The sequence below is a fragment of the Dermacentor variabilis genome, chromosome 2, assembly GCF_050947875.1.
Source record: "Dermacentor variabilis isolate Ectoservices chromosome 2, ASM5094787v1, whole genome shotgun sequence".
Classification (NCBI taxonomy): Eukaryota; Metazoa; Arthropoda; class Arachnida; order Ixodida; family Ixodidae; genus Dermacentor; species Dermacentor variabilis.
In genome coordinates this window covers 101863905-101890232 of record NC_134569.1, presented here as the reverse complement: position 1 = coordinate 101890232, position 26328 = coordinate 101863905, and the positions used below count along the sequence as shown (strand labels likewise).

Sequence of the window (26328 nt, the reverse complement as noted above, 5' to 3'; positions counted from 1 at the left end):
TTATGAGCGTGCCACCTTGCCCATTTATCGGTTTTGCCTTACACCGCGCTGAGCACGCTAAAGAACGCAACCGTCAACAAAACGCAAGCTCCTGCTGGTGAAACTGAGGCAAAGAGCTCTCATCGTCTGCAACGACCGCCGAATTACGGTAAACATTATCTTTACAGCGGCCACTATGCACTCGACAAACGACGGTAATAAAGTGGAGGCGGTCGGACGACGCTCCGGCGACTCTCGCACGGGAAAAGACGGCCAGAAGGAACAAGGTGTATGTGTATGTGCGTGTGCGTGTGTGTGTGCTTGTGTATGTGTGTGTGTGTGTGTGTGTGTGTGTGTGTGTGCGTGTGTGTGTGCTTGTGTATGTGTGTGTGTGCGTGTGTGTGTGCGTGTGTGTGTGTGAAAGTGAGGGCCGTGCAGTTCGCGCATGACTTGGTGCTGAGAAACTGGAGAGGACTCGCCGCTAGCAGCGGCACAAGGCGTGTGTGGTTTCATCACCTGCAGTCTCGTTTCGGGGGATGTGGGCTGCCGCCGTCGCCGCTGTCAAGCCGTCGGAAACGTTCACTCCCACGAGTGGTGAGCTTCTGGTCACATGCATCTTTTTCGCCTTCTTTAATTTTTTTTTTACGAATTCCTGTATTGCTAAACTTAACCCGTAGCCCACGAAAAGAAGGTCTTGTGTTAGGCTGAAGGACCGAGTGAATGCAGTGATTTATTCGGATTTAATTGGCACTGTTGGCAGCCATTGAACAGATCTTCATTTAAAGGAGACACCAACGACAAGGCGGTTAGAAATCATGGTTAGAAACGAAGAAAAATGAAGGTGTGAACATACAAGGAGATTCATTACAAAGAAGAAGCTGAGTGGTCGGCCTCAGCAAGTTGTGGTGGTGGCGACAATTGTGTTGCTACAAGCAGGGTTTACCTAGCAGACTTTCCCGTTTATTGCTCCGTCTGAGTGCCTCTTTCGGTATTGTCAGTATGCGTTCACCATGGGTTCATCAATTACCTCGCCGAAATCTGAGTGTAACGTTCGACACCTCCACGCACACTTTCCAGTGGTTCCTCCGGAAGACCTAACTGCTCGGCAAGCTCGTAAGAAAACGGTCTTCTCGTGCTGCCCAGAAGCACCCTCCTCTGAGAAAAGAAGCGCTTGCGCTACCAAATCAAGCGTTCTATATCGCCCAGGTCGTTGTACTAAGTGCAGCATGGAGGAGCAGCATGACTTGAAGTATCAAACTATTTTAAAATGGTCACTAAAGGAAAAACATGCTTTCTTCTGAATTATTAAATTACCGTTCTACAATATCAAAAACAGCACTCTTACTACGATAAGACACTTGGTAAGCCAGAAAAAGCGTGATAAAAAAAAACGGGTGAAGACGCCTCCTTGAAGTTGCCTCATAAGCTCGCTCTGGCGTCATTTATTATGACAGCGTCTTCTAAGGCCTAGGTAATTCTTTAGCGGTAAAAATAGGCTACATTGTGTTCTAAAGGAGCCAAACATTGAACATGGCGAGTTTCGGGAACTTTATGCTGAGCCAACGTAGCCTAAATACCAAAATATACTTCGAAATCCCAGATTTCATGGTGACGTACTGGCGTTGGGGATTCCAGCGCGAATTTAAAAAAAACTGAAAGTTTGACCATTTATTCGTTTAATAATCAACCTCTTATTCCGAAGTTAAACAAAACAGTTTTTCAAATAACACATTATCCGTCTAAACTGATTTAGTCTTTTGCTTTGCTTTAGTGCCCCTTTATGAAATCAAGACGCGAAGATACAAGAAGGACATGTACATTAACCAGGACGGAACCCGACTTTGCTTTGAATGAGAGGAAAAGGGGGAGTAAATAAATGGAGAGACGTAGACGAGGAATACATTCTAAAGAAAGGAAAGTTCCAACAACTCCTTTTATATTTAACGCAAATATTCTGGTGTCCTGTTAAAGAAGCGATTTCGCTCCGAGTTTAGACAGGGTAAATCAGGCAGCACGAGAGGGAGAGAGACAGAGAGAGAAACGGAACAGATCGAAGCAGGAAGGGTAACCACACGCACGTCTGGTTTGCTACCCTGCACTGGGAGAAGGGGATACCGGGACAAAAATAGGTAGATGGGGATAGAGCATAATTTCGCGCGCATTTGAAGGAGCGCAGTGAGCCTATAAACAGTTGCAGAGACCTTTCGACTTGAGGTGCTACAATAACACTTTCGTTGCTTTCTGTGTCATCGACGCTCACGGCCATGGTCTAAGGATCTTCATTTTCGAAAGTGACATAGAATCCCGCCGTTTTAATGGTGTCCGTAGAGATTCACGTTCGACGTCGTGCCAGGGACAATGGAACAAAATGTGTTGAATAATTTTTGTCGATTCACAAGATACACACATGGGCGTATCACCCATTTCAATGCGGAACGAGTAAGCTTTGGTATGCCTAAATGCCATACCGAGTTACAAGCGGCATAACAATGTCGCCATAAGGGGGGGGGGGGGAGTTTTGACGACACTTGTAGCTTTAGGGATGGATAAAGTGTATGTAGATGGCAGTTAAGGAGTTTATAAAAAAACAGTATGTGTGTGATAGCTTTAGTCACGAAATGAAGTTTTCTGCAGGGTCGGTTCTGAATAGGAGGATTGGAAGGGTTCGGGCTCTTGCATGGGCGGTGTCCCCGACGGAGTCATAACCAGCCCTGTCGGTGTGTCCAGACTGAGGCATAATTTCAAGCCCTTTATCCAGAGCTTAATGGCGGTGTTCTCTTATCCCATGTACCAGTTGCTCATGAGGCCTGTGATAACTGGACAAAATGCAGACTCTGTTCGTTTCCATTTCAAGTGCGCGGCTTTCCGCTGTTTCATAGTTGACGGTGAGTTGGAAAGAGGATTCTCCAGTGTGCGCTTGCCTTCCTCCCCACGCCAACTCGCGTTCGGCCGTTTGGCTAAGCGCACGGAACGTATGCCTGGCAGCTTCCGATTTAGCTTCACGCTTCCTGTTTACGTGTGCCTCGCACCCGTGTGTGGCACATTTCCGTGCCTGTCGTTTGAACGGAGGACGCACGTGCATGCAGGCTCTCAACGAAAGACGCCATGGCAAGGTATTGGTGCATAGGAGTAGCAAGCAAAGTGCCGCCACTTTGTTGGCGTCAACGCCCGTCCTGACTGATGGTCCACTCTCGTTTAAGGCGAAAGCGTTACTAGGCTCACACTGCAGAAACCGATGAACCCGCCATCCGTGCCCGGAAGCCGTCCGCCGCCGCCGTGCCAGAACTACGGCGACACGGCAAACGAAGCAAAGTGGAAGCACCCTCCTGTGCACTGACCATCAGCTGCGAAACAGCCGAACGCCGCGCTAGAAATTTATCAAGCGCGTGACTTGGCCGCACGGGAGCGAGGGCGACGATTGGCGTCACTCAGTGCACCCTCAAAGCAAGCGCCCGATGGAGATAACAGCACCGGGGTGTGTCTCCGCAGCTGCTCCTGCGCCCAGAACCGTGGGCCGCGTATTTTCGATTGCGATTGTGCATTCCACTACAGTGCATATCAACCTTCTTTTATTTATTTTTTAAATTTTTTTTTGTACACACAACCCGAGAATGCAATAACCTTCCCTGTAACGTCGCCCTCATCACCGAAATTCCTTGTCTCAAAACTGCCACTCAAAAATACCATCTGTCAAGTCACGCCACCTAATCTGACCCGTCATTTTTCTATGTGCTCAGCCGTCATGTGACGTCCCAATCCTTGGAACTTTTGACGTATAATAAATGAATAAGCAAATAGAGACGAAAATAATAGCGCTTCTTGGAACGAAGACGTGGCATCTACCCTTATATTTTCGGACCCATTCAGCATTCATCAAGATTATTCCCAAACATGCCTAGACCTCAAAAGGATGCAAAGTTGGACGAGTTGGCATTACTGAATTTTTAACAGCACAAAAAGGGAAGATGCAAATATAGTGTCCTTGTGTTTCTTGGCCTTCTTCTTATTTGTGCCTTGTCTTTCTGCAGTATTGTTAAAGAGAAGTCCTGGACCTTAGACTACTTCGGTGGTCTAGTCACGTTGCCAATATAACTTACTCGGATGAATACGAGTAATTCAAGTAATCGAAGGTTATTTCTAGTTTTCTGTCTCGCGTACGTAAGGCAAGTGCGCATGTAAAATAGTGTGCAGCAGCATGTACTGACCGCAGTGCAAACTGTGCGTGCGATCGAGGATATTCCAATAGCATAAAGCCGAGGGCACGTATAGCTTCATATCCTCAGCCAAGTTGTTACCAATAAGCTTTCTCATTAAGACTAACATATGCACTGGCACGTGCACGCAGTTACTTTTTACGCACGCGGTTGCTGTCATGTGCGTAAAAACAGCCTAAAAGGACGCTTTTATATTTCCTACATCCTGATGTACCCCATGTGCAAGAGGCTTCGGCGAAGACTTCAAGTAGTTCTTAAAGAAAATAACAGTACAGAGAAAAATAGTTACGTCTTACGCGGTACATCATAAGCACCGGCCAACATAAGCAAATATCCTATAAATAGGGAATGTGTCATGTAATTGACTAAAATTCGCCAATTCACATCTTAGGGCAAATTTCCACAAGCATGTGGTGAAATCCTTGCCATTATGTGCATTACGCTCCCCGAAAGCAATCGTTATAGAGTGCGGGACAAAGCTACGTGGAACTCAAATAGGGATGGTTCATTAATTTTTATTCGATTAAAGATTAATCATTCATCACTTTAGCCTTTAATTGATTAGTCGCTTCTTATACAGGGCTTCCCCTCGATTAATTGATCAAATGAAAATTTTTCCGGGCACTTCTAAACAGGCTGAAACACAATTACCTGCTTTTGTAGGACCCTATTTTAATGTTTGAGAGGCGGAACCACGTTTGAAACACAGATTTATAAAGGTTTGATAAAGGACAAAATTTAACTTGTTAAAGACTAAATATAGTCGGCCGTAGGAGCCTCTAAAGACATAAACAATGTATATTATAATATGGCACTTAGTGCGGAATTATGTAAGATTTAACGTCGAAGTAGTGAATTCCTGTACAGTATAGTTAAAGAAGAAATCAGAAAAATTGCAAAAGTGAAAGCTGACGTCCAACTAAAAAAAAATGGAAGAAATTTCGATATGGGAAAAGAGAATGAATTGCTCGGGTTTTTAAAACCACGTGCTCTTTTTTACAGAGCGAAGGAATGTCACTTAGCGGGTACGCTTGGGTGAAACCGAGACCTCCTTTGAATATCCACAAAACCAGCATGCGAGAATACGCGCTCGGACGCAGTAGGTTTGCTGGAATCAACGTGAACGCCCCCAATCGCTACGCCAAATAATTTCTCCCAACGGGCGCGTATGCTGTGCCCCGTCTTTAGTGGACTGGGAGTGGCACGACGACCAAAGAGTGGGTTGCTATATAGTACGACTTGATTTGCGAAGGCATTTCAAGCCTCCGGCTTCGGGTGGCGAGGTGGCATGTGCAGGGGTGGAGGGGGAGGGGGGAGCACTACTCGGTTCGGCATCACTCGCGACTCAGAAAAACAGTCCACAGTCGCTCTATCACAGCCGCACCGTCACTTCTCGTGCGCCGCTACTCCCAGTACGATTTCAAAATTTTCGCTCCACTCCTGTCAAACTCTCGAAAATGATTAATCGAAAAGGAGTAACCGATCAAGTCGATTAAATGAAAGGTGGGCATTGATGACGATTAATAGTATTGCGGGACACATTCAACCGAATAATTATTCATCTATATTACCAACCCTAAACCCAAACGGTAGCTTAGGGCGACTGATATACTCTAAGCACGTGGTAGCCTCAGTATACCTATTATGTATAGAACGTTTAATTTACGCAATTGTAAATTACGCCTCAAGGTACTGAACTCAAGAACTCAGCTCCTTGCCTCTATACTGGATTCTTAAGACTAACGTAGTCTTCGTTGAAGCATCGGGCGTAAATTAATCCGTTATATTCATGCATGCAGTCGAACGTCGATGTCCATTAGCGCATGCACTATCACTGCGAATACTGCAGGAGTGCAACTGATATAAGTGTAACCGCTAAGTGCTAATATTTGTTATCTGTTTCGCTAACAGCAAGGCCTGTAAATTCTGCAGTTCCTGCCTCTTCTTCCAGACACGAGGTCGCATTCCCCAGATAAGGCGCCTAACCTTCACTACGTTTCATTGAAGAGTAAAGTGGCTTCAACACTTTGTCGCTGCAGTCACCTCTGTGTTGCCGAGGCGGATCTGCCTCCGACAACAACGGGCTATAATTTTTAGGGCATAATGATACTCCCACATCCTGATCAGGTAATTAATCGTCAAAGAGATAGCACAGAGGAAACAGAGAAAGAAAGGAGCTATTTAGGCGTAAAAAAAAAAAAAATACGACGACCTTCTGCTTATTGTTAAAGAGAATGAATGCAGAGTCCGACCAAAGCACTTTTAAGAACTTAAAAAAAATATTATTTGATATTAAATACTTAAATTCTGAATTCTCGGAATCCGTCTTATGTATCTACTTACGATCACCACCTGTCCAGTGCTTTATATCACCAGCGGGCCAAAAGCGCAAAGCAGTCGAATCTGCAGACAACGAGTCCCGCTCTGCTAGCGATGTCTCGGCCATTTATGTTATTCGATTACGATGGCGACATCCCGCCCCATGTTGCAATTGCAACAGCCTATAGCCCGACTGCATAAGCGTCGATGACCTGTTCCGTAACGGCAGTATTGTGCGACTCATGATATGCCTCGAGGATTGGGCTTAATTTTTTAGCCCACTGCTCATACCTTGGCTACGTGTTACTTCATGCATCACATCTTTTGTATGCGATAATAGCTGGACTTTGCGATTATAAACACTAGTCTTAAAGCTGATAAAAAAACTTGTGAAATTTCAATCGCCTACAATGAGCGTGTTAACCGTTAGAGCGTTCTTGAAGCTAATTAGCTGTTTGTGAGCTGTGGCACTCCCCTTGCATTATCTCGCTGTCTCGCTCTTATAGCCTAATTGCTATCATCACTCTTCCCCAGTTTCGCAATGCTGTCCATCAGACCAGACTTCGTCGCGCTATCTGCCATCACAGCGCATCTAACACCCTTGTATATCCTGTTAGGTAGCCTAAACGCAAAGAGCAGTCACCAGCGTGCTGTTAATTGCAACTGAGCCTCTGTTATTGCTGTTAAGCTATTGCTTATCATGGAGGAAATTAGGGCAGTTAAGCTTTGCCTCGTACGTTTCCCCACTGGACGCAACACGACACGCCATTTCACAAGGGTTGCCTGCCAGCGCACTTATCGAATCGCTAATCTGGGGTAAGAGCTGTGTGTTCTGTCCGATATGAAATCGTGGCGTCTACACGCGCCATGAATAGTCCACACGCTCTCAAATAATTGACGCGCTTGTCTTAACACATCTACATCGGCAGTATAGGCAATCATCGAAGGGGTTAAATGCTGGCACGGCTATACGTATAAGCGGAATTGGCCGTGCTCTAGTAACGCTACTCGAACGCACTCTAATGGTGAGGTGGCGGCGTACAAGCAAAATCGCAAAGTTAAGAGAGGAAGAATATGAAATACAAGAAAAAGGGATCTTGGAAATTTTGTGACTTATTTCTAAGTCGTGAAAGTCAGTCTGTAAGGAGATGATACCCTAGTAGAAATACTCGTTATAAATAAATATAGCTGTAGGGCTTTGAATAGATTCGAGTGTCCCAGACTGGACAGGAATATTTTATTTTCGGTCCTACTGTTGCCGAATATGCTAGCAGTTTTACAGAAAGTGGTGCGAGTATCAAGGAACGACGCAAGTAATCCAGAACGCAGTTCGGTTTCGAGCTTATTTTAGTGCGAAAGCGCTACTAGCCTACCAACCAGGATTTCGCTCTGTCTGGGTGAATGCTCTTTAAGAAGAGCCCCACCAAACTGAAAAAAAAAAAGAACTTGACAGTGACTTTAGCACGCGATAAAAGGGGTAAAGGCGAAAGGATGCGCGCTCAAGAGACATTCATTAAATAAACTTGACCATCTCATCTTAATGCGTTGTTACTTCTTACTTATTTTATCCTGCCAAATGTCGTGGGTTTCAGTGATATAATTGACGCTACCTTAATCAACTACGCCTTAATTAACTTCATGGGTTCGAGTCCTATAAGCCTCGAGGGTTCGAATGCCTGAATTCACTCTCTTAATTAACTTTGCCTCTTTTTTTTTTTTGGCAAGATGAGCGGAGCCAGCTGTGGAAGAAGACGATGAACGCGCGAGCTGTGCCGCGAGCATGTCTGCACGAGGCAAACTCGAACGACTTTCTGTACCGCACGCCGCGTTTTCCGGACCACAGTGGGTGTGAGCCACTCGAGCCTCTCGCCTTAATAACCTCGGCCGTCGAGCACAGGAGCCCGGTGCTCTAACCATTAGACCATACATCTCTCGTTCCAAAGCCAGCCCGCTCTTCGAAACGCCCGGCACGTGCGCCCCGTGCCACTTCCTCGTCTCCTCTCTTTGTGCGCACGAGACGTCATGAAAAGCAACCGTGCTACGCGAGTCGTGGCGCTCAGTCACTCCTCCCTTGTGCCTCGCCTTGCGCGCAACGACGCCTGCAGGCGTACGTGCGGAAAAAAAAAATCAAGCAAATATCAAGATGAACAAGAAAAACAGATCAACAAGATATCCATGCCGGCTGGTCCACGGCCACGAGTGGTCATATGGGGTGGTGGTTTTGTCGATGTAGCGCAGCCTTACCGGCACCTCGTTTGCCGCCATCGTTGAGAACGATGTGCGATGCCCCAACAAAGGATAACCGCGCTGTGATAACCGCGGCTAGCTTGCGAATTTCTTTCCAGCGTTAGTCGAACGCGTCTTGAGTAGCGGCTCGTAAGCTAACGCCGGTGAGCCAGTGTAAGGCGCAAGTGGCATCTTTGGCCGTGCTTTCGCCCGCTATCACGAGCGGTTGCGAAGCGTACGCAGGAGGCATGAGCGCGCCGTCAATGCCGATACAAACTCGTGCCGCGACACACCGTGCAAATCGCCACCACACGGCCACATCAGCTACACATATCGGCCTTGTGAGCGGCTAGACGAAGTGACAAGCAAGCACCGGCCGGCGATTCGGCGACACATTTTAATTTCATAGCAGTGATAGAGGAAGCTACGCCGTTCACTTGCATTCCCAGAAAGAATTACGACGGCTGAACGTCACAAAAGCATTCGCATGAGGTCTAGAATACTAACCTATAGCAAGGAAGCGTGCCATATAGAAAGGCAGGCGCACGGGTAGGCAGTGGGTCAGTGATTCGTAGATGAACAGCTTTCTGACACAACAAAGAATTTAAGTTATTTCGAACTTACCATGCAATCGTTTGACAGGAACCGGAAAATCCACAGCGCTGCACGGTTGGACCTTGCAGCAGCGAAAAACGTGGGAAATGATGAAACCCGGGGAAAAGCCACCGCTGCTCGCACATCCGAAACCACGACAGAAACCACGCCGCAGGGGTGAATCTTCGCATGGCTGCCATTGGCTGTTTTTAAGCAGACGCTCTTTCGACGCTAGCGCCAAAGTCCCCTTCAGTTGCGGCCGTAGCAGGAGGGCGATACTTTGGCAAAATGGCGGAACACACGATTGTTTACGTTGCCATGGCAACAGGAACCGCAGCCTCGCGGCACCTCTTCACCCTAGCGCTCTTTGTTATTTTTTTTTTCATTAAGACGACCCGCTCCGCTCTCTCTCCACCCTTCTCCATGCTTAAAGGGAAAAAAAACACGTAACAAAAGGCAAAAGAGAAGAAGAGAGGTTCACAACACAACGACTGATTAGAAAGACGCCCTGAGAAGAAGAAATGTTTTGCATAATGGTTGAAATCCGGGCCATTTGGTACATAGCTGAAGGAAAAAAACCAATCACAAAACACAAGAACAAAGTTTCACACCAAAACGACTGGATTTTCTTGTCTTTTGTGACTGTATTTTCCTTCAACTATGTACCAACTGGCCCGGATTTCAACCCTCCTTCTCTATGCCCCGCGCACCTTCACTTTTGCTTTCTTTTTGCCTGTCCGCGGCGCGTATATATATATATATATATATATATATATATATATTTCTTATTGCGCTGCCGCGCGTTGCCCCAGGGATGGCTTGTGAACTAGTGCGTTGTGCGCCGCGGGTTCTTTATACGTTAGCAGGCGCGCAGTCTTGTCCATACTTTGAGTATGCCAGCATATGCCACAGCACATATAGATTCCACTTCCAACTCAAGAGATCTTGGCCTTGTTTCATTGACTTCCGTTTCCGAAAACAAATATTTTCTCATAACTTGGTATGATACACGCTCAGAAAATGAACAGAAGTGACAAATGCACGACATGTACGTGACTAGTTAAACAACATAAAAGTTCACAGATAGTGAAATAACAAAAATCTAATCAAACTAAACAAAACTGGAAGGCCGCTTTATGTACACATATATAAAAGATTTTTATATAATGCCCTAAAGACCAAAGTATAGAAGAGCGTCTGATGTGCGCACTAAGAGCTTCTGATATATTAACGGAGATATTGCACAAAACTGGATGAGGTGTATGATATAGTCATAACAAGTAAAGAAAGGTGATATTTACTGGTAATGGCAAAAACCATGACATGAAAAATACATAAAAATAGAATAAAATGTTCACATTGTTTTTTCGAGAGCCCATACCAAGAAAAAAACGCATAAACTTACTTATAAACCTCCACAAAAGTGTATGAAATGCATGACATGTTCATTACTACTGAACAAAACGAAAAAAGACATGGCAGAACAAAAATAACATTGTACTAAAAAGGAAATACACATTATCACTTTTTTTGCACTTGGCCACAAATTGAGTAACGGAGGCTAGGGGGAGGCAGAACGTAGTCAGCTTTTGCAGCAGCACATAAAAAACATTCGCAGAAATGTCTATTCTTCAATCTAAGACCAGGTGAGTAAGCCAAAAACACGACTTTTCTTTCACCAAGAATGCAATGCTTATCAGTAAAATTACGTCACTTAAGGCACTAAGTCATACCTACTGGGCACTCCTATGTGTAATAAACACGAACGGCAAAAATCTGCATATAGGACACTTGCAATGCTGATGCTTTCCAGAAAAAAAGAAGATTATCATACCTACACACGAAGGTTGTTCGCGCAGTTTTCTCGTCGGTAATTACTGAGATAATACATAAACACGGGCAGTAATTTTTCAGCCATTAGTACGTTTGTAGAAAGGTGACAGATAGAAAAATCACTGAGGGCGGAAGGGAAAGCTGCGCGAGTTACTGAAGTTGTAGAATGAGACTTGGCACAGAAAAGCAAATCATAGACCTGGTAACAATGAGGAGGAACATCTATTTGTCAGCTTTCTCTATCGGTAAGAGGGAAGTGTAGCACAACCAAGGGGCAACGACGTCCGGAAACTCGTGGAGCACACACGTGCACAGGGCCGCGTTCGTGTACATGCGCCTTCTTATGTCAATGAGTCTGTGCGCTCACGTGTTGTCTTCAGGCACCCGGAAGAACCTCGCAGGGCCTGTTTTTGAGGCATTCGTGCACCACTGCACGATGCACGAGCGGTGCGAGTCGTGAAAAGGGTGAAACATCGCGGAGGAGCACAAGCACACAGCTATCGAGGACCACGAAACTGCTCACGCCGGTCAACGCACAGCAGCGCACGCTTCCCGATAACCAGCAGATAACGAAACATGAAACCACGCAGAGGGCTAAGCTGGCGCCCGGCCTGCGGGCGCCTCTTGGATCGGCGCGCGCCCGCGCGCGATCTATGAGACCGTGCAAGAGAAGCGGAGTTGCTTTCCCGCCCTCCTGATGGATGGCGCCAATTACCTCTGCCACCTGAAGCCTCTAAGTGATCTAAATGTAACGATATCTCTCTCCTCCTCCTATGCTGGCGCTCCTTCTCTTGGCTCCTCCCGGCCGCCGACGGTGGCAGCACCTCGGCTGGGTACAGCTAGCATACGCTCCCAACGTTCGCACTTTTGGCGCGCAGCGCACTGCGCGCCTGTAGGATTTGGTTGCTGCGTTTATGACAGGAGAGATTCATAAATTAGTTACTACAATAACCCGCGTTACATTGCTTTATCGAAGCTCCTTCCGCTGCGATCACTTTGATTGCGGTGTAAGCGGTGGAGGTGGTGTGCGCAAGGGAGCTAACGGAGTGTTTTTTTTTTTTTCTCGAACGGCCGCCTTTTGATACAAAACTCCCCTTCTCCTTTGCCTGGCTTCCGACCGTGAGAACGTGGTGGTCTCGCACATGAACGTTGGTTCGTGGAATTCGAGCGCAGGTTCACCGGAGCTGGCCGGTGTAAAGTCCTTTAGAGCCCGGCCGGCTGCCCGAGACGAGACGTTTCGGCACGGAGAGTTTTACATTTCGTCGGAGCCTCTGATTCGTCGGTCCCGGGCCCCGAGCTGCCCTGGGACGTGATGAGAGAGAAAAGTGCCGCACAGGAACTACGGAATGTAGTCCGAGGTGAAGATTTTCGTAGTGGCGACGTGCTAGCTCACTGCGCGTGCGTATGGAGTGCAAGCCGAGAAGTGGTCGGCTCGTCGCTATGTGCGTATCCAGCAAGAAACCACTCCGCGGAACCGACATCGACAGCCCGACGCTCATCTCAGACCGGTCCTCGACCTCCCCGAACAGCTAAACTCTTGCCGCTCTTCGTTTTTGCGAATTCATATGGCCTTTGACCATACGTGGGCATGAAGAACTCACGCTGCAACCCGCCTGCACTGACACCTTGAAGAAGAAACCGAGTAGGTTTCCAAACATCAGGTTTTCATAAACAACTTGAGTGAAGTTATTCATGTTTTATTGAAATATCCAAGAATATGTTTAAAATAGGCAACGACGTACTTAGCTGCTTAATGCCACAGATTATCTATCATACTTTTCAGACAAAAAAAAAAAAACTCAATCGCGCGGACTGGTGCAGGGTGCACGTAGTGGGAAAAGTAAATTTGAAAAGAAAATGTACAGCTTGCTCTAACCCCGACAACTCCTTGCTGTTATTTTACATTGCTAATTGGAATCTTTTTTCCGATGCTGCGGCTTCCACATTTTATCACGGTTCCATTTTCATCTGCTCGTTGGTTTTGCTTCCTGAGAAGGATGTGCATCCTTGTTCGTAAAAACACTCGCGGTATTCGGTCGGCAACCTTGTGGCATTCAGGAAAGCAGTTAACTGTCATTACACCTTGCAAAGCAAAAGCTTCTATTTGCGCAAGAGTTATATGATTCTGAATAAGTGCGTCGCTGTTCGCTCGAAATCAGCCTTCTGCTGTCTCTAACAACTGTATAATAGCTGGTGATGGTACAGCCAGCCGCATAGTTTCTGAATATGATTTCAGCTGCGTGAGCTTGCTAGCTTTGTTGCATGTCATCGCTTCCATGCACGCGGGACATGTAGATACACTATTCTGCGCGCTCTTTACTAGGTAGCCAGCTAAATATTCTAATGATTCGTGTTCTGGCACACTTAGTAGTGTGATGTCGTCAGGGAGGTTTACTTCAGCTTTTTCATTAGCAGTAGAGTGCTCGCGTTCTTTTCTCACAATAAGAAGAAAAAAAAACCCGAATCGGGAGCATAACTGCCATTCTTGTTTAGTTTAAGGAACTGCGCCACTGATGCCGCCCTAAGTGCAGTGCGAAATTCAAGCGGCCTCGGAACTGGGTTTTTTGACCTCAGTGCAGAGGAAACGTTTTCTCGTGCTTCTTGGCCAAAATGGCTCAACGGGGCACAGAGAAACCCTTTCGTGTCGAGGTAGTAATGCTGAAGTTCTAGGGCAACTGTAGTGGATAGGATGATGTCAGTTTGGACTGGCTTCCAGGCGCATTTCTTAGCGTCACCAATGCGGATGCACCTCGAAGAATACAATGATTTCCCTTAGGAACACAAGTATTTCATCGTACTTTTGCTCGTCAAATTTGCTAACAGCGAGTTTCTTAGTTCGAGATGTCATCACTTTGAACTATTTAAAGACCACTTTAAAAAACCAGGATGTTGTGAGTGCATCCTTTGGCAAGTCGTCTCTATCCACTAGAAAACGCGAGGCCGCGGCTGTGTCATGGGTAAATAAAGAAAATGCCAACCGCATTTTCATTTTTCTAAATGGCATGGATACAGACAAGCTGACTTCAGATGTGGCGCAATATTCAACTGTAGTTCTGAGTGAATCCCCACTAGTTGTTTTACGTATTCGAGGTTCACTTCAGTGGATGGCAAGCGGTTCTTTTGCGCAATGTTTTCGGGCAATGACAAGGGCTGTCCACGAGTGAGGTGATTCCGTAAATTCTTAAGCAAATTTGCAGTGTCTGCCATGAAATACTGACTTCGATTGGGATCACAAGGGTGTTCACAACACACTCCGCGTCTAGAATGCTTGCCAACGACAATAACAAACAGCTTCCACAAGCCTTGGTTGCCGCCTCCCATGTCACTAACTACAACGTCGAAAATTATGCTAATTTCCTCGCAAGCACCAATGATATCGAAAATAATACTTTTGACACTCGCACTGCAAAAAGAGTTTCCTGAAAAGTGGTACGCGAATGCCTGCTTCCAGCGAGTGGCCACGCCTCCCAGCATAAAAACAAGAGCATGCGTAGCCATGGTGTCCGATGGAAGCGACCCATCGCTCGATAGAACAATGGGCTTTCCGATCACATGGCCTGTTGTCTGATCAAAAGCAAGCCCAGGTGTGATCTTCATTTCGTCGATCATCAGGAGTGCGTGGTCCTCATAGTTCTGCATGTTTTCCACCTGAAAGAAATTGAAGTAAACGCTGGAGACAAGTTTTGTTCTTTGTTCAAACCTGTCAAATATAGGTCATCACGGCAGTGTTTATGGGAAAAACGTATAAATTATAGCGTGCACCCGAGCAGCTCACTATGTTTAAACAAAGTTATTTGAAATTGATGTGACTGTAGGGCTCTTTTATACTAAGGAGAGCCGGAGATTTCAAATTTGGCTTGCCGCCTACAGGCCTACTACTTTCTAAAAACATCATCTTTTGCATTCTCCTTCTACTGTCCACCACCAAAAGCGCCTAAAAAATGTAGCCTATCACAGAACGTGAACATACCTTGTCACGCAGCGCACGAAGGATGTCCTGAAGTATTCTGGGAAGGAACTTGAACCCCTCAAGATGCCTCTGGAGGGTCCTCTCTGCAGTCAACGGAGCGCCGATTTCTTTGAGAACATTGTAGCCTCTTGAACAGCAGGAAAGTTGCATTTTTAGGCCCTTTTCAATTGTTGCCTTCTTCCACCGTGTTCCTTTCATGGTCTCTCGTTCCATAGCTTCAAGCTTACCAGGGGCAATAAACTGCTTCAACTGCCTCTTCAATACAAGGTTCTCCTCCAGCATTCTGTTTTTCTCTCGTCGTGACAGGAACATCTGCCGTTTCATGCTTTGTAGCTTAGTTTTTATGTCGCTAATCTCGGCTTGGAGAGCGGCGATGGTTTGTGCATAGATGAGACAGTTTGAGAAAAGTCCTGGTGAAGAAATAAATAACTGTATTTAGTAAGAAATCTTGAGAAACGTCAATACAAAGACATTTCCGTCATTAGGGTTGATGTCTTGGCCATTGGCAGGCCTTGCGTTACGCAGTGGAGAACTATGTTGCGCGTAAACCGCGCAGCCGCTACCTGTAAAAGAAATATGTTAAAGGTGGTATGAACTTAAAACAACAAGTTGCCTAAAACGAAAGTTTTCTTTTCCCGCTGTCCTTTACTTTGCTGATAGCTGGACTGTATGCCTACACTCGAAGCTGTAAGAGAGCCTTGGCCCTCGCCGCTCTTGTTCCCTTCTTGAACTCGGGATTCATGTTCCTGGGTACGGGGTCGATTCCGGTCTGGCGTCGGACCTCTTCGAGGACGGGGAGCTTCATCTCCGCCTCGTTCGAGCGTCCTATTCCCAGGTCGTCCAGTAACTTGCTCCCGGCTTTCGTCATGGACAGCCGCTCCAGTTGAGAGGTCCCTTTCGCTTCGGCTATTTCTTCAAGCTGAAAGTGTATTCCGAGTTGTAAAAAGCGGGTCGTGCTCGTGGACTCGAACAGGCCCCGCGCCGTCTTGTACGCTCTTCTGATCATCACGTTGATTTTGTTACGTTCGTGTTGCAGCTATCGGTGGTAGGCTGCAACGTACGTGGCGTGGCTGATGATGAAGGATTGGACGAGCCTAATTAGGCTCTCCTCTCTCATGCCAGCCTTCCGGGAAGTGACTCGTTTGAGGGGTCGAATCGCGTCGGCCGCCTTTGCCGTGAGACGGGTGATGGTTTAGCCGTTTATTCTGTGCTTTTCGATGACCATGCCTAGGATCCTAATTTTGCCGACCTCGGGGATAAAGGACTATATACTGCGGGGAGAGAAAGATTGCGTGGCATGAGTGGCACCTGAGAAAAAATTAGAGGCAAATAAGTTGTGGTGTCCAATCGTACAAAGTGCAGTACTTACAGCTGGAGCATACTGCGGCTGCCAACAGGTCCAGGTGAGGTGCGCACGGTGGACTTAGTAATGATATTTAATCTTCAAACCACCGTGAAATGTGCATGACATAAAGCGAGACACAGCTAGCGTTTAACAGTGTGAGAGCGCAGCAGGATTCACCGTCAGTATGTTCTCCTTGTGCGATATCTGCTCCGAGGCAGGACGGAATTGGAGCTTGTTCGGTATTTATACCGGTCAGTACACCTGGTAAAGATGAAAAGTAGCAGTAAAGAAAACGGGAGACTGCTACTCTAAACCAAGTTGTTGACCTTGTGCTCCCAGCTTTATCTAATGGGAACAGTACTGTTGAGGACGGAGTTCATGATTTGCACACGAGTTACCACAGCATTACATATAACAACGTTTTACAGTAATGACTAAATGGCACAGAAGCTCAGTAGCAGTGTTGTCACCCCTCCCCCACCTTTATTTATTTTTTTATTGGAACGTACTGCGGGCAATCTCACTCTAATGAACTTAGCATGCAGGGGCTTAGCCAGGGGGGGGGAGGCTTATGGGGCTTCAGCCCCCCCCCCTACAAAAAATTTTGATCGTGCTGTCGTGCGCCGCCGACCAAAACAAACCCCGGCGCCGGAAATCATGCTGGATTTTGTCTAAAATGTCCTTTTCACGCTCGAAAAGGCATTTCAGCGCGAACATTGTGAAATCGGGCTGGATTTAGTGGCAACGCACATGCACCGGGAGTCACACATCGTAACGCAAGGAGCCCCATCTGAGCACTAAGTTTCAAGGGCGTCTTGATGGCGAGGGGGCTCGTCGCGGCATATTGCGAAGGCCGCGGAATCTACGGAGCGCACGGATTTCAATTCTGAAACTTGATGGGTATAAAGTTCTCATAAACTTTTGATGCGAATGCTGCATCGACATTTCCAAAGTAGTGCTTTAGATTTTCAACTCCGGAACATTGTGGGTTTAATGTTGTTATAAACATTTGACGTCAAAGGTGCACTGACTTCTCTAAAGTCGTACATCGGACCATACAACGAGACAAGCCAAATTAACACACTATCAGACAAGTTGACAAAGCACGCAGCGAGGTTCAATGAGACGAGCGTCGTGGTGGTTCATTTGTGCCGTTATGTCACAGAAAAGAATATCAACATTTTTTTTTTCACTTGCCCCAAAGCATCAATGTGAAGTCACTAAAACCTGCAAAGGTAACTACGATCTTATTTATTTGTCTACTTTTACTTTTATTCGCGAGGACACATTGAGGCTCTTAAGCTTCTTTTTTCTTTTTGTTTTGTTTTGTTCTCGCTACCCGCGAGCTGCCGTGACCAGCCAGAGCGCATGCGTTTTTATTGTGTTGCCCCGACCACCGCGCGGTGCGCTTCGGTGCGCGTTCGTTTTTCTCTGGCCTAGTGGATTTTCGCCTCACTGGCATAGTTTTGGACGCTTTCTCGCTAGCAGACGAGAAAAAGAAACAATACATGGTCGCTCGCCGCCACCACTGCGGGGACTCAACGGATTGCAACGCGTTCGCTTGAGCGCAACCTCTCAGCAAATATTCTTTTCTCGCCGGTGTAGAATACCGAGCAGTATGCCTATGGTTCTCTGTGGACCAAGCGTCTCACGTTTTCTTCGGGAAGACTTATATTTCAAATGACTCCGCACGATGAGATGCCGGTACAGATTGTAGCGATCTTGCTACCGATGAATACACATGACATTGCCGAATAAGTGCCGTCAAAGTCTCCTCGAGCAGAGTAATAACGAATTTGCTTCGTAATTGTGAAGCCACATCAGGTGCACAAAGTAGGCATTCGATTATGGCCAACGTGCTTTCCTAGCGTTTTTTTTTTTCATTTCCGGGCCCCCGCCCCACAAAAGAAAAAAAAGGCATTGTTGCGGCGCAGCAAATTGTCGCATGGTGAAAGTTCAGTTTAATTACTTCTTCTTTAGCGGAAAATAATGGGCCGCGGGATGCTTCAGCTGCCGGATGCTCTTATATTATTGCGATAGCAAATATATGGACACTCTAGGCGCATTCCTGCCGTCGACGTCACCCTCATGTTCCGTATGAAGTCCAAGGGCGATAACATCGCGACCGCGCGCGACCTGCTGTATGTGCGAGTGAAAGCGTAAGGGGGCGGGGGTGGCATGGGTGAGCCTATTATGGTGGCTCAGTCTTCTGTGCGCAAAGGAGAAAAGCGGGGAGGAAGTGCGCCGCCTCCTGTCGCGCGCGGTACATCAAGGGGAGTCGAGTGAAATGTGTCTGTGATCTGTGAATTTGTTGTTGCGCAAGACGTTTATTTGCCTTGTTTGACGCATTATATACAGTGACTTTTCCTTAGATACGTAGATTTACTGGAGACTTACACGTATATTTAAACATCTTGTTGCGAGGTTTTCTGTATACGTGCAGTGAACTTTGTTTCCAGTGACACTTTTTTGCCCTTTTTTGTATATTTCATGGTATACTCGCATTCATAATGCACGAAGGCGAGTCAAATGAAAATGAGCCAACCCACCCCGCGCAATAATGGTTCGGTTCATTATGCGCGAGGCATGCGCGTGACACAGAGTCATCTGTCATTTACAAAAGTGACACTCTGGTGTGAGGATAAAGGTTCTGCAAAGGGCCCCTCACCAGATCTGGCCAGTTTGAGCCGACGTACATTGCGTACGTCGGCTCAAACATCATACATTACGCCAAACGATCGTGTTCGCAAAGAATTACATCGCTATACGCGCCGCAGAAAGATCTGGAATTTCAAACTGAACGCCGTTTTTCCTTCTCCTCGCGGCCACCGCGCTTTAAGCCGGAGGATGACGAACCTGTTACCCGCGCCTACGTACTGGTGTCCGCAGTGTGACGTCGCTCGTGGTGACATGTGACTTCGAGAATTATTCAAGACATATCTTATCAGTGTGATCTGTTGCTTGAATTGACGAATTGAAGTTTAGAGAAATAATAAAACACACAAACGGAATGTCTGCGTGTTTTTTTGTTTTGTTTTACTTCGCACCGAAGCAAGAGAGACGTACTTCCGCTTCGTCTGCTCGTTCCCACGGTCGTGCGGTCACGTGCGCAGGAACCGAAACTATGCCATTTTCTACCGTATTCCAACGCCCGTGAACATGTTCTGCGATCCGCTTGTTCGGCCTCAGTATTCGTATAGCACTGAATTATACCGCTGCTCATGTGTCCTGTCACATGCTGCAGCAGTGCGTAAAATCGTGCGCTGCGCGAAACGATAACAGCTCACGCCCAACGTCGTCAACGAAAGTGCGCGGCACCGAAAAAAAAAAAGCGAGGAAAATTGAAGGCGGGGCTTATGACGTATGCTTCACGAGATCTTCGAGGTCCGGCATGGGGGGAACGCAGGGAAGGAATTTCGCTTGTGGAGGTTAGACCGGGCGAGTGGAGAGAGAGTCACATATATGCAGTGGAGCCCGCCTTTTGAAATCATGGGTTCGCGGAACCGATATATTTTTATCTCGGCTAATAATGAGCCGACTCGGAAAATTTTTGCGGCGAAACATTCCCTAGAGGACACGTAACAAGTTCCAGCGTATAACCGAAATTTGCTATACGGCTTGGTGAGGGGCCCTTTAATGCTCTCGTACCCTGAGTTGAACTTGGTTTCGTGGCATACTGGACACTCCAAAATTTAATAGCGCGGTGTCGTGAGGTTTTTAGCAGCTGAAAATGTTTCCCAAAAAGAAATTAGTCGCCTTATGGCTGCTGTGTACGTTGAACATTGCATTTCGTTGGCCACTGTGAAGCGTTGAAGAAAAGGGTTCAAAGGACATGAACGTTGCAAAGACGATTCAAGACCGCGCCAAAGCCACCGTGCAGGCACCCCAACACAAGTGCAAAGGCTGATTAGACAAGAACGGAGGACAAGCATCGATAAATTGGCAGGGCGTGTGAACATCAGTCACGGTCCAGGTCACACCGTAGTTCATGACAACCAGGGTTATCGGATCTTGTGTGCGCAATGGATGCTCAAGATTTTGAACCACCACAAGACGACGGAGAGGTTCGGCGCTCCCTTGACTCATCTAATCCGGTATCGCAATGAGGGTGACGACTTTTTGTCTGCAATTGAACCGGAGTAGTATCATTGTGCCACTATTACGAGCCTGAAACACGATGGCAAAGCTTACAGTGGGAACATCTGCATTCACCACCCCCAAGGAAAGCAAAGGCCGCCATTTCCGCCGGAAAGGTGTTGTTGACTTTCTTTAGTTGTCAGCGGCCATTTGCTAAACCTGGAGAGACTATCAATCGTTTCTGATATTGCAGAACGTCGGATCGTCTGCGTGTCCCAATCAAGAACAAACGACATGGAAACTTGAGGAATGCGGTCATCTTGCTCCACGACAATGCCCGTCCCACGTCGCTGATGTGGGTAACACAAAACTGGCAAAGATCAAGTGGCAAACGCTGCAACATCCGCCATACAGCCCAGACCTGTCGCCTTGTGACTTCCAAATTTTGGGTCATTTGAAAATAAGAACAGCTCAAGGGAACCAGATTCGTGTCGGATTATGACGTGAAAGAGTCAGTTACAGACTTTTGAAGCAGCAACCCAATGAGTTTTGTGAAACGGGAATCACGTGACTCTTTAGTCAGTGGGACAAATGTCTAAATGCTCATGGATACTACTTTTGAATAAAGTACGCCATTATCATAAATTCGCATTGGCTCACTTTCATTTCACTCGCCCTCGAATATTTTGCGGAACTCCTGCTTTTTATATGCACTCACTGTTGCGACTTTAATTTCGGTGCAATTACTCCCAATACACGACCGATGACAGCAGCTCCTGCGCAGTACAGTCTAACAAAGGACAGCTTCATTGAGATCTTCGCCTGGTCGTTGCATGTGTACAAAAATGTAAACAAGGTTCTTGAATGGCACAAAGAGAAAGGTGCAAATGAGAGAAAAGCAGGGCGGTTAACAAAGTTTCATTAAAATATTTGTCCTGAACTTGTTCATTTCATGGCCTTTACATTTTTCATATCAGCGTCATGCGCTGCTTTGCTGGTTTCAATCTGATATAATTCTACAATTTGTGTGATATTTTCTTTACGTATTAAAGAGACAGAAAACATGGAAGCACTCATAAGTTATTTTGAGCACAAGTTTTGAGACATACGAGCATACGCTTTTATGAAGTATTACATATTTTACAAGCCTTGACGATGCGTAGCGTTCAAGAATTCGTTTGCAGAATCTTTTACAATGGCAATGCGGTTATTATTAATGTACTTGATCCCTCGACAAATTCTATGGGAGGCCAAGTTGCTGGGTGCGCCCCCCCCCCTCTCCCCCGAACGAATTTTTTGGCTACGCCACTGCTTGCATGCGATCATTCCGATAAAACACAGCGTGATTTAGGCCCCTTACAAGCCATGTTAGGCGAGAATCTCGTATTAAGAAAAAGAAAACAGTTCTGCATGAAGTAACTGCCGACAGTTTAACATGCATGAAGCCACGCATAAAAAAGATTAAAATACCTGAACTGTGCATGACAGCTGGTGTGACGACTTAACGGCCGGCCGCATAAAATCCATAAAATCAGAACCTTGCAAGCCTCAACAGCTTTAACACACCAACACTATGCACTCGTTCAATCGTGCACCCAGTAAGAGCAACACAGTAATGAAGCGACAAACAACAGAGGCGGCAAGCGACACGCAGAACCTAAGTGAAATGTCTTTAACCCGCATACTGCACTGCGGACAAACCAAACCAAGCCTTGGTATAGGAGGTGATGAACTTCATCGCTTGCCCGTGTAAACATGGTCGAGTGCAACAAACACCGAGATGACAAAAGAAAGCGTGATAACAAGAACTTTCCTGCCGGATGGTGGTGATTCATTGCTGCTGTTGCACTCTCTCATGAGGCCTCACGAGAATTATTAGAATTATGTCGCCGAGAAGTTCTCGCATGGACTCGTGAAAGGGTCGTAATTTCACAATTTTGACGAGGTGCGTCCCTAACAGGGTATCGAACCTTTTGCGCAAACGGTGCTACCTCAGCCTGCGACTTGTACACATCCCAGATCCCTGGACGTAACATTGCATCAGAGGTCAACAAGCAGCTCTCGCCATCTAGTAGCGGCACGCGGAAGTACGCAGCGCGCGAAAGTTTACCGATGCGCGCGCGTGGCATCGGGGCACCGAACGCGATTTCTTCGCCGTTGGCAATCTTTCTTTCTAAATTTTCGGCGGCCAAGTTGGGGGTGCGGCCCTTACACGGGTGTGGCTCTTACACGAGCCTATACACGCTATTTGAACGTCCAAGTGCGCAGCAATTGTTCTTCGACATACTTTGAAGCTTTGGCCTCTAGATACATGCGACGGACATTGCTTAGTTTGCTACGAAGACATGAATTAAACAGAAAAGCGTGAGCAACGATGCAGAAAAGTACGGCGGACGCCTGCCTCCGTTCCCGAGTGCATTTAGCAAGTCCGCCGCCAGTGGCGCGTCCGTCTGCGCGCACTTAAAACCCCTTAAACTTCGTAAAGTAGCGACACTCTCCTACTCCGCCTTCACTCCTCCTCGTTTCTCCTCTCTTTCCCGCTCCCTCCTCGACCGTGGCGCCGCCTACACTGCTCGAGCTTAGCAACGGCGCCAAATGCGCTCCTCGCCACTCCGTAGACGCTTCTCGAGCAAAAATGGCGCTGATGCACGGCGCGAGGGCCCACGTGATGCTATTAGGCCAATAGCGACGCGGCGTCGGCCTAGGCCAGAGTGCGCGTGGAGGAAGCGGCATTCTTCAAAGCGTGGCAGTACTTTACGAAGTTTAAGGGGCTTTACGCGCACTACGCCTATAGCTTTATAGGAACACTCTCGCCCCGGAGAGGAAATTGTGTTGCACTTCGTTTGTGGTCAACTCAAGTGGCATGCTTTTGTGAGAACAATAGTCCGCATTTGATCTACGCACTATAACATCGGAACATTAGTAAGAACCAAGAGGATTGTAAGCTTGCCGCTTCTAAAGACAGTGTGCACAAGCGCTACCTATCGTGCGCCACACCTATCGTGGCCTAGCTTTAAGTAGCTCAGTTTTATCATCTTCATACAATAGGCGGCTTCCTATAGAAACTCTTGGCGTAAAAGATAAAAAATACAAAAGCGATTGATGTGCTGTGTATTCTTCTAATTTCCAAATATTTCTTCATTTTCATAAGCGTTACGAAATAATGAAACGTAAGGAATTCGGAGAGCAAGGAGAGGAGAACAAGGATGCGTGGTCTGTTACATGGTTGCCGTACTCTTCTTATCAATCCCTTTCGTAGCTCCCAGTTTCATTTTACCTCGATTAACTAAGCGACCGGAAACGGGTGTGATGGAAGAAATGACCAACTTTGTTTCCCCATTGCGATGTCATTGTTTTCACTGACAGCATCTGTAAGTGAAACATAGCTACTTCAACAAATGCATGTAGTCATATTGGAGAAAAGCTTCACGTATAATCATGCTGGATAATGTTCCCTTGAAACTTACCTATAGGGCTTACGTTTCGGTGAGTCGCCGAATTGAGTGATACGTAAGGATGCGCACATTATCGCGAAAACATTACCCTTAGCCTAAATTCATTGAGCGACCTTCGTCTCTGCTTCACCCATGCAGTCTAGTACCGAAGAACGAAGTGGATCGCTCAGGTGACAGTGAGGGGCGACCATGGAGTTCGAGAAGGTTCTGCGCGAAATTGGAGGCTATGGCCTCTTTAACAAGACCATCGTCACCGCAGCGCTGATGCTGTCCGCATGGCACGCGACACTTTGCTACTTCGGTCAAGTGTTCATCCACATCACGCCAGCCAGCCAGTGGTGCTTCCTCAATTACACCGGCGACGGTTCGACACCACCTGTGGATTTAGCGCAGCTTCCCCGAGGCCGCTGCCAGGTGAGTATGCACACTCAACGTAGCGCTGGCGCCGCCTATGCAGCACGCTTGAGAACGTAACACATTAATAGAAAGTAAGGTAATACGTCACATTTATCACTCATAGCGCTATAGTGCTCTCCTTTCCGGGATCTGGAATTTCTTGCATCCGGTTAGGTGTCGTATTGTCGAGTCCATCGAGAAAGGGACGTTGAATCGCAAGATACAAACATTTCTAGCCTCTCCACTAGGTTCCGCAGCTAACGAAGTTATCAGAAGTTGCTTAGCATAATCGCTAGAGACGGCGACCTTGTCGCCATTCAGTCAGCAATCGTTAGGATGTCTTAGTGCTTACACGGGAACATTTAACACAGATATACGAAGTACCTTATGGATCCTCTTGCGTGCTCGAAATATTTGACAAAATACAAAAAAAGAGGTAAAGCTAATGAAAAATTGGGAGCCCTCGCTATATGTCATATCCTCAGTGCTGTAAAACAAATCCTCAAAATTCGCTTTCAACCTTTACAGGTACTCCGGCAACAGCCCGATGGCCAATACAGCAGCAATGATTCGGCGGTCACTGACAGCGGCAGCGAGTGGATCACCTGCCCCACGAGATGGTACTACGACAACAGCGAGATATACACCACCGTAACCATGGAGGTGGGTTAACGTTTCCGGACGTTTCCCATACGTTGTTTGTTTGAGCTCGCAAGCCATCCTGGTTTCTCGCGTGCGCCCCGGATGAAAGTTGTACTGCCATCCGTCACGAAGGGCAACCGAGGGAGTGGCCATCAGTGCCCACTCATTCTGTTGATGAAGCGGTCGTGTCAGACGGCTGGCCCGTACGAGCCTTTGATCCATTTCACTCTTACCTCAAGTCCCCTAAGTAAATGGCAAGTTGGCTTGATTACACGCTCGAGAAATCCATTAAATATACAACAGAGACTACGAATTCTTGGGTTGTGTAAAAAATGTGTTATAAACCGTGTTTTCTTTGCTTGAAGCGACACTAAAGACAGCAAAAATATTTTAGGTGTATTACTAAATGAAATTTCTATTTCTGCGTTCGAGTGGCCTATATTAGAGAGACTCTAGTTCGAACGGGCATTCCCAACCGCTTCTATTTATTTTTGTCTTTGCTTTTTCTCAGCCTCATCTCTCCGTCTTTCATTTCCCCTTAGTCTTCCCCAAGTACAGGGTACTAAACCAGAATTAACTCCTAAATAATTAACTAACTAAATAACCTCCCTGCCTTTCCCACATCATTTATCTCTCTCTCTAAAATGCCACTGAAGTCACTCTTGTAGTGACATGAGACTTGAAAGGCCAGAAGAAAAGAAAACACGCTCCGAAAAAAGTTTCCGCAACATCTCACCGAGGCATCAGAGATTTTGACGATGTCTGCGCTGGTATAGCTAATTCATTATCCGTAAAGATAGACTACAGCGTGTACCAAATATAGACAAATATTAAAGTAAACAAGCTTCATTAACTTTTACTGACCACAGCTGTGCAAATAAGCAATTTTACTTCAAAAGTGATGACCTCCCACTGATGTAGCAGCGCTGGAGCTCTAGCGCAACACATTGGTGTTCCTTTTATTCCAATAAGAGTTCTGAAAGTAAACTTTATCAGTCGAGACTGATTTATTGATTCTTTTAGTGCCACAATAATGCTTGCACCAAGTTCCCAATAATTTCGACTCTTGTCCTGAAGTTACACTGGGAAGCGCACGATATAGTCCAACAATAAAGCATGCGTTACCGTTCTTCTGGGTGCGCCGCTGCCTTTGTTCCTTAAACACCCTTGAGGTGGTCGTCGTCGAATTGCGAGCCAACGTAACAGCACTGTCCGTCGCGTGTGTTCAGAGGAAAGGTGAGTTAAAAAAAGAAAAGACGCTATTGGAGACAAAAGTTG

General features: G+C 46.6%; 1 protein-coding gene across 1 annotated transcript in view; it reads left to right on the top strand.

Moving 5' to 3' along the window:
* The first annotated feature begins 418 nt into the window (after nt 1-418).
* The window catches only part of LOC142572416 (organic anion transporter 3-like), a 45819-nt gene continuing 19909 nt past the window's right edge, over nt 419-26328 (top strand). The window contains exons 1-3 of the mRNA XM_075681508.1: nt 419-573; nt 24151-24426; nt 24937-25071. Coding sequence (XP_075537623.1) covers nt 24202-24426; nt 24937-25071 — 360 coding nt within the window. The 5' untranslated portion in view covers nt 419-573; nt 24151-24201. The remainder of the gene's footprint in view (nt 574-24150; nt 24427-24936; nt 25072-26328) is intronic.